The sequence below is a fragment of the Grammomys surdaster genome, unplaced genomic scaffold (assembly GCF_004785775.1).
Source record: "Grammomys surdaster isolate TR1022 unplaced genomic scaffold, NIH_TR_1.0 126086, whole genome shotgun sequence".
Taxonomy (NCBI): domain Eukaryota; kingdom Metazoa; phylum Chordata; class Mammalia; order Rodentia; family Muridae; genus Grammomys; species Grammomys surdaster.
This window is the reverse complement of record NW_021620894.1, coordinates 3701516-3710647: the sequence shown is the minus strand read 5'-3', so window position 1 is coordinate 3710647 and position 9132 is coordinate 3701516. Positions and strand designations below refer to the sequence as shown.

General features: G+C 43.9%; 1 protein-coding gene across 1 annotated transcript in view; it reads left to right on the top strand.

Annotated features, from left to right (window-relative positions):
* Positions 1–9132, top strand: part of Jhy (junctional cadherin complex regulator) — a 56115-nt gene that overhangs the window by 10071 nt on the left and 36912 nt on the right. The window contains exon 3 of the mRNA XM_028755813.1: positions 7279–7798. Within this exon, the coding sequence (XP_028611646.1) occupies positions 7279–7798 (520 nt within the window). The remainder of the gene's footprint in view (positions 1–7278; positions 7799–9132) is intronic.

Genomic DNA, 9132 nt, shown 5'->3' with positions numbered 1-9132 from the left:
TGTAGGTACTAGCTGTTGTAGGTACTGACTGCTGTAAGTACTGACTGTTGTAGGTACTAGCTGTTTCTACTTTACATTCATTTATTCGCTCACTGACCATGTCTTAGTTAAATTCTAGTGAGCTCCTTGGAGCAGGAGTGGGGCCATCATGACAGGTGGACTGTCACAAAGTAAAGAGTGTGTGAGAACATGTATTGTATCTATTACAGGCCAAGCTCCTGACAGAAATGCTAAAGCCATGAAGGCTCATGGGGGCTCTCCACTGCTGTCCCAGAGATAAATGCTAGTTAGTTTCTTCCTCATTTATTGCAAAACTGGGGTGTGGTTTGTGAGTGTGTGTGTGTCTGTGTGTGTGTCTGTGTGTGTGTGTGTTCAAGTGAGTAACATCCAGTTTAAAAAACCTTAGAAAGTACAATTTATTACCACAGTCCTGCAAGTTTTTCAAGAAGATGATAGCAAGTACTAACAGATTAGCTCAGTTTACGGCCTATGCCTCATCTTTTTCCACTTCCTAGCAAGTTGGAAAATATAGAAAACTTGGATAACTATATTTTTTTCAGCCTCCTCTCTTCAAACAAAAATTACTTTGTGTCAGGGAGCATACATACAGGCAGAACACCCATACATATAAAATAAATAAATTTAATAAGAGAAAAAGACTGCACCTTTTGAGTTAGACATAGAGCAGTTCAGGGAGCAGCTATGGGGCAAAAGAGAGGGAGCTTCAGAAAGTGGGGAAAGCCCAAAGTGCCAGAGAAAAAGTACTTATCCTCTGGCCAAGGTGTGAAAAATAGAAACAAAAAAAAAAAAAAAACAAAAAACAGAAGGGTTGGGAATTACACCTTTCTGAGTCAGACCTGTAGTTACTGCACTGACATGGAGATTTCTGGGAAGGAAAGGTACATTATCTCAATAAAGCAGTAATTGTTCTAAGGGAATCCACCTCCCTGAGGGGTAAATCCTTAGCCAGATGACCAACTGACCTAACTGAATTGACTCTTGCATTTTGAGTAGCTTGGAAGGTTAGGTTCACACCTAGACCAGGAGAAAGCCTTTCCTCAATGGGATTCAAAGTTACTAGAACAACAGGATGTAGCCTGGCGATGATGTGACAGTGTAGCCTTTGTCCTACATTAACTGTCATCTAAGTAGAAATGAGAAGTTAGATTGTTACGTTGTGATCTCTAGTGAGAGCGTATTAGAGGATTTCCTTCCCTTTACTCCCAGATTATCCTTGAATTGAAGTGGGGTCCAAACAACAACTTAGGACAAATACCTGGTTATAATGATCATGAATGTGTTGTTGAAGTCCAGTGCATGCCTTTAATCCCAGCACCCAGGAGGCAGAGGCAGGCAGATCTCTGTGAGTTTGAGGCCAGCTTGGTCTACAGAATGAATGCTAAGATGACAGCTAGGGCTATGTGAAAAGTCCCTGTCTTAACAAAACAAAACAACAATAACAACAACAACAACAAAAAAAAAACCCACACATCTATTGTTAAAAGAAAGGAAGGGATTTTTGAGTCAAAATTATCCAAATGATGTAATTGCTGTTAGCAAAGTTCACTAAATAACAATTCACCCCCTTCATTTTAGTGTGTTTCTGTAGACAGGTTTTTACCTTCAGTTCATTAAGCTATTGTCTTTCTATTAAAACCTTTAATTATTTAAGTAAAATAAATGCCTCCATTAAATGAAAATTTATGGGTTACCAATAATTGCCACAACGTGTGTCTATGGAAACGTTTCATTTCATACCTGCAAAAATGCATTTCTAACCTTTTTGGATTTGTTGCATTTTATTTGCTTAAAAGCCATCGATCAGAAGAGCAGGATGCGATAGGGCTTAGGAACCCTCAGAAACAATTGTCAGTTTTGAGGCTCCTTTAAAGAGCGCCACAAACTCTACACTTAAGCGGAAATTCAATTTGCTGCTCGTGTGCATAAAAGATTTAATGGCATATAAATTGGGAATAATTATTCTGTTTCAAAGGATTAAATGAAACCTAAATCAGTAATAATATGTGCAGTTTCAATCTAACCGTCTGCTTAACATAAAGACGAAAATAAATAACAGGTAACGGACGATGGGCTTTGCTTTTATTCCTCTCCTCAACAGGCAAAATGGCCAGTTATTGAATATTTTATTGTGAGTGCAGAGGATGTTAATTGAACTAGAAACATGCTCTAATTTTAGTAATTTTTTGATTGAATACAAACTTGAGTATGAGGCTCTTCATTAAATGGAGATTTGATTTTATTTTGTTTGAAGTTATCACAGCACGGACTCAACCACGGTCCATTAAAGGCAGCAAATACCCCACTGAACGCATGCGAGACGCGCCCCCCCCCCCCCGCTCCTCTCTGCATCCATTTCTAACCCGGGGCCTCTGAAGAGGAGCCCCGACATCTGTTGTCTGAAGGGTAACAAAGGAGTTGTGTTCTCATTGTCCGCGTGACCTTCCTAGCGGATGAGGAGGAGGAGAGGTGCGTGTTTTGTGTGCAGAAGATTGCCCGTGAAAGAGCACTTCACACTCATTTTGTCCCCGTGTGTTGACCCAGACTGCAAAACACAATTGGTCTCCTTAGCACACGAGCTCGGTACAATAGGGTCCTTTAGTATCATGTTCTGTTTCAATAACGTGATTTATTTCTGGGAAGCATTACAATTTTCCATGCACATGATTTTGAAAGGAGAAAAAAAAAGCCCCTCGTTAGTTTCAGCATGTCTTCCATTTGGAGTTGGTAAGGGGGACGTTTGGAGACAGCCATTGCCAGTGTGGATGGCATCGCGTTCTTAACGCTCTTCCCGGGACGTGGTGTCTCGGTTTTACTTCTGTATAACACACCTTCCTTGGTGTTTCCCTCCGACAACTGTTTCAGAAACATTTCCCAGAAGCTCGTCCCTTCTCATTTGTCCCCAGCCCCTCTCATTTGGTCTAGTTTCTTCTTAGAACAGCGTGATGATCTTTCAAGTGGCCATTTCTTGAAGAAAGGAAATCCAGTAGGGCCTTGCCTCTATGGGTTTTCTGGAAGGCACAAAATAATTTAATTCTCTCACTTGCATCTCCCTTAACCCGTTTTAGTTGTGGTTAAAAATATTTTATCATGTGGATTAACTGATATTTCTTAATCCCGTTTCCTAAATTATGATTTCAGACATTTCCCACGGAACCTAACCTATGACAAAAAACTGGATATTTTTTTTAAATGGGTGTTATATCTTTCAGGCCACTAGGGTACCACTTAGAGCCTGACGCTCTTGAAATATCTTTTTTTTTTTTTTTTCGAGACAGGGTTTCTCTGTGTAGCCCTGGCTGTCCTGGAACTCACTCTGTAGACCAGGGTAGCCTCGAACTCTCGAACTCAGAGATCCGCCTGCCTCTGCCTCCCAAGTGCTGGGATCAAAGGCGTGCGCCACCACCGCCCGTCTTGAAATATCTTTAAGGCCTGCCGGGAGAAGAATCCCTTGAGCACCATCAGCAGCAGGAAGCATAGTACACAATGGCCGTGTTATATCCTAGAGACTGAGTGCAATGGTAGGCAGCGAGCAAAATCCAGTTCTAGGGCTCACTGACACGCTCTCCTAGCTAGCGTTTACTCCAGTCTTACTCTGTGCTGGGCGCAGATGTTAAATAACCTGCCCGTTATTCACGAAGTACTCAGTGGCACCAGAAATTCTGCAGAGAAACAACGCATCGTGAATGTATGAGATGGCTGTCGGCCATCACTGTTTGAGCTTAGTTAAGCGCAGTGACCAGTCCGAGTGCGCCATTTTTTTCTAACGTACTTGCAGGGATAAGAATAGGCGCGTACGCCCTTCAAATATCGGAGGTCCCCGTGTCACCTTTCCATGAGCGTGACGAGATGCTTGAAATAAACACCTTAAAAAGAACAACAATCTCTCTGGGCTCACACTTCTATGGGCACTTGACTCTGTTCCTGTGAGTCTATGACAATATGGAGGCAAAAGCATTTGTGAGAGGAGGCCTGATCACCCCATGGGGGCCAAGAAACACACAGAAAGCAAAGCTGTGCTGGCCCAAAGGGCATGGCTCTCCTTCCATAGGCCCCGTGTTCTAAAGGTTCCACCACCAGTCAGTATTATCACAAGCTCGAGACCAAACCTTCAACACAAAGGCCTCTACCTGGGTTTTTTTTTTTTATTCCTGATGTTACTTAGTTACACCAGGAACTGAGTTATCTTAGGCTAACAGGATGGTAGGGTTGGGGGGGGGGGGTAGATGGATTTTGAGATATTATGGAACCATAAAACATGGGATCCCCTGGAACTGGAGTTTCAGATGGTTATAAGCAACCATGTGGGTCCTGAGAACCCACCTCCAGGTCCTCTGTAAGAACAGCAAGTGCCCTTCACCCACTGAGCCATCCCTCTAGCCCAGTGATGCCTAGTTTGGTCACCAAGAAGACTCTTCTAAATGTCTCAAAAGAATGTGTATGTAAGGCCACCCTGAGGCTCACCCCATTGACTATCCTTAATTGGTGACCAGTCTTCTCTCTGAAATTAAGTACCCATATGAGGTAACTAAGCCCAGACTCTTCCAGAGTTTAGTGAGGTGCTTGCCTATCTGAGCTCTGGTTAATCTTGAGCTCTGAGCCTCAGTTCTCCTCTCCTCAGCCTCCCTTATCTTCAGGGCTTTTGCTTTTGAGAAGCAAAGCTGCTCTGTCCCTTTAATTCCTCTTTCCTGCTGTTCTCTCACCCTGGGACCTGTTTCCTCAGCCTTAGGTCATGGCCCTGTGACTTCCTGTAGAAAGCTCTCCTCAACCTCCTGAGACACACTCGAGGTCCCCTGCAGTCCCCACCAGCACAGGCATCACTCCACAGTGTTAACTGTTGGTTTTCTTTGTTTCCCCACATGTCTGTGAAGGCGACACTGGGCTGCTGCTTAGCACACAGTTTAACTCCCCGGCTTAGTAGGTGCTCAGCAAAGCACTTGTCAAAACAACTGTGAACTGCTGAATGAAAGGATAAAGTTAAATTCAGCTTTTCCTTTCCAGTAAACTATGGATATGGGAATGCAGCCTTTGTTTTTTTAAAAGTCATGTTTGCTTAAAGATAATAACTAAGCTCTCTTCTTGACGTCAACAACTGCAGTTAAGCCTTAGGTCACTTAGTATAATAAGATAAACTCTAAAATCAGTCACTAATTTATCCCAGTGCAAGAAGCATCTTCATGGGAAGATTCTAATTCTGTAGCTTCTTTTTAAAATAAATTATCAACTGCTGTATTTATGTTGAAGTATTTATGGAGATCCAGTTATTTATTCTAGAAGCATTTAGCTTGTCTGCCCGTAGAGCACTGCAGTACCCTAAGGTAGAAATTAGGGAAGGAAGGCATACTGCAGCCCCTGCTGCCTGTGACCTTAGTTAAGTGAGAACAAAATCCTGTTAAAAAGCTAGTGAGCGCATGTGCAGAGCGCTGGAAGATACATGGCTTCTTGCCAATCTTGAGTCAGCCATGAGAAACGGGGCCAAATACAAAATCCCCATTTGAGACAAACTGCCTCAAAGATGAAAGGTGAAAGGCCCATGGTCCAAATACTGAAGTTTGTAAGACAGATAACCCACAGAAGGCACATGCCCACCATGGCCCTGAAGACACACCATCTTGTGGTATCTGTATGGGAGACACAGTAACGTCCCATTTCCTGACAGTTTTGCTGGGGGAAATCCCCTCCAGGAAAGGGAAGAGTCTCTTCCATCTGAAAGTTCACCACCCTCTTCAGAAAGCTGAGAAAACTCACAATGGCAACTTAGAATAGCATATGAGGGTTTTGTTTCCTTTTTTGCTTAACATTGAATCAAAGAAATCCGGGTCCACATTAAGAAGGGTAAATTGGCATCATAGGAACCATTAGTTTGTTTACCCAGCATAAAATTATGTCCTCTGTCAACGGGAATATCAAATAGCATAAAAAGCTGGGTGATTTACATTTTCTTTTTGATTAGAGGATTGCGTCCACTGTCCTCTACAAGGAAAAATCTCTCCCATTTAGCTTTTGAAGATCAAAGAGGCCATTAAATATGCCATATTACCAGCTTTTTCCCCCCCAGTTAAGACTATGGGATACTTTACGAATTGAGACTGTCATGGCAGAAGGGAGGACTTTATTTGTGGTCTAGTTTACTTCCTTAGACAGGACAACGTGCTTAACTGTAATTCAGGGAGCCTGTTCTAGAACCTGAGGCCCACGTTGTCCTATCTATTGAGCCAAACTCTAACAACCAAGACACTCTGAGCCACCATCCAACTCTAAGCTTTGTGTGCACTTCCCTGTAGCATGTTTGATAAACATCTATAGGTAAGAAGACTGGAACCCCAAATTCCTGGGGAAAAAAAAAGGAAGAGCCTATGTATGTAGCTATTCCATTGGGATAAAAACCTGACTGTCCTCTAAAGAGGAGAAAATCAAAGAAACATTATGTACTTCCCTTCCTAGAAATAAATAAATATTCAAATATACATTAGAGTCAGCTAAGGGGACCAGCTAAGGTATAAATTGTTAAACTGTCCTTTCCTTCTTTTCCTTCTCCTAGTGTCTCTCTCCTCCTCCTCCTCCTCCTCTTCCTCCTCCTCTTCCTCCTCCTCCTCCCTCTTCCTCTTCTTCCTCTTCTTGTTTTTTTGAGACAGGGTTTCATGTAGTCCAGGCTGACCATCGACGCACCTTGTAGTCAAGGACAACCTCGACCTTCTGATCCACCTGCCACCTCCACCTCCCTAGTGCTGAGCCACCACCCCTAATGCTCATGATAAAAATCCAGGGCTTCATGCATGCCAGTCTAGCCACTCTCTCAACTGAACTAGAAGCCCAGCCAGCCAGTGTGAACCGTACTTCTAAATTCCAGGTTGCCGTTGGTACCCTGAAGCAATAGGACTCTTGGAGCCATAAAGACACACTGCTTTAACATCGCAGGCATTGCTTCTCTCTTGCTTTTAGAATTTAGTTGGCAAACATCTTGACTACGGGTTTCAGTGAACGTGGGTAATTAGATCTTTTCTGTGGTTCTAATTTGAGACTTAGATGCACCCTCACCATCTAGATAGTGAAGGGAAATTAGAGGAAGGACTCTGAGATTGAATTTAAATAAAACAGTGAAGTGAATCGAATGAGTGAGTTTATTTTTAGTGTGTGTGTGTGTGTGTGTGTGTGTGTACTTTACATTGGATCTGTCCCAGCCTGGGGCTGTCATTTCAAGGCAACCCCCTGGGAATTTACTTCAATTAAGGATTTCTCTTTCATTTTTGCTTTGGACAGCCAACATCAGGTAGAAGACAAATATTCAGACCTCCGATATGATCCCAATTGGAAGAATAAAAGAGAGGAGAGACAGCCATTGGCTGTGGAAGCATCACCAGGGTCTGCAGATAGCTCTTCAGAAAACCTGCCTTTGGCCCCGCTCTACCCTTCCAGGGAGCCGTCCATGGCACTCGCAGCTGGCAAAGGCAAAGAGAAGAGGAGTCCTCAGAGCGAAGCCTCCTTACTTGGAAGCGAATTTCTAAGCCCAAAGTATGAGTGTGGCACCCGTCAAAATGAGTCCTTTTCAGAACTAAGCGACAGTGACCAGGAGGAGAAATCCAGCGACCTGTCTCAGTACCTAAAGAGTTCCAGCTCACATAACGAAGTTTTCCTGCCGGGGTCCCGTGGCCCACGCAGAAGGAAGTCCAAGCAATATTTTGTGGAGAAAAACAAGCTGACTTTGGGATTACCTGCTCCTAAAACAGACTCTTACCTTCAACTTCACAATAAAAAGAGAGGAGAGACTCGCCTGGAACAGGTGCGTAGCGACTGCTTAAACATCGCTTCTGAAGCTGTCCTAGGATTCCCGTGTGTCTGAAATGGCCAGATGTCTTTTCCTTCTGGGCGATGATGCTGTTCGCCCTGGTAGAGCAAATGTTTGCATGCTGTCCCCCAGCTACTATCATTTCCTCTGCCACCTCCTTCTATTCCCTTCTCCTCTTCCTTCCTCTGGTTCTTCTTCCTTTCATTTAGTCTGTGGGGGTGGGGTGGGGTAAGGTGGGGGCGTGCGTATGTAATATATGTGGCTGTGTGTGAGGTAAGCTGAAGGAGTCGCTTCTTTTCCTCTACGTCGTGGATTCTGAGGATGCACCTTGGGTCGGCAGGCTTGGTGGTAAGTGCCTTTACCCGCTGCATCGTCTTGGTAGCCCAGCTGTTTCTTGTAGAACGAAGGTTCTAACTTCATACGTTCTTAAGGGCGAAATAAAGCTCGCCTGGGGTTCACAGTGCCATAACTGCTACAGTTCAATCACTGTGTCTGAAATGTTTCCATTCAAAGACCCATAGAAATGTTAAAACGTTTACTTCATGTGCATGAGCGTTTTGCCTGCATGGATGTCCTGCTCACCAAGTGTGTGCCTTGGAATTTATTTATGCTGTGTGTTCCAGTAAATGAGACACAGGTCTGAGCATTTCATTTCCCGTGATGCTCTTTGTTCTCACCTTACCATTGGTTGCAACCTTACTAAGCACCCCAGTACATTGGAGGGAGAGTGACCCATTCACCCCAAGAACCACAGCTTGCATAGGAAGTGATTCTGCATCCAGATTCTGTTATGGCACTGGGTGCTGGGTGCTGAGTGCTGGGTGCTGAGTGCCGAGTGCTGAGCCGGGGGTGGGGGGTGGGGGTGGCGTGACATGGAGTAGTGTTGTGAAGCAGAGCACAGAGAGCACAGCATGGAAGAGTTTTCCTTTTAATTCTTCAAATGACTCTATCTTACCAATTCCCGTTGCTAATCACTCCACCGTCCCTCTTTGTCCTGACAAGGAAGATGAAATGATCACAGCGTAGACACTCCATTATGTAAAATCAGAAGACTAATAAATGCCCTCTTTTCCTCACCAGATCATTCTGAGAATAAGTTATTACCCAAATGATGGGCCTGGTGGACACCGGGCTCAGCGGTCCTCACTTGTAGTCTCTTCACTTGAGGAGTTGAGACTGGAGGATGGCAAATATGACTCTAATCTGGACTGTGTAACAAGACTTTGTCAGAAACAGGGACACACAAACATTTACACCACACATACATATATACACATTCATACACACATACACACAATTCACACACACATACACACAATTCACACACA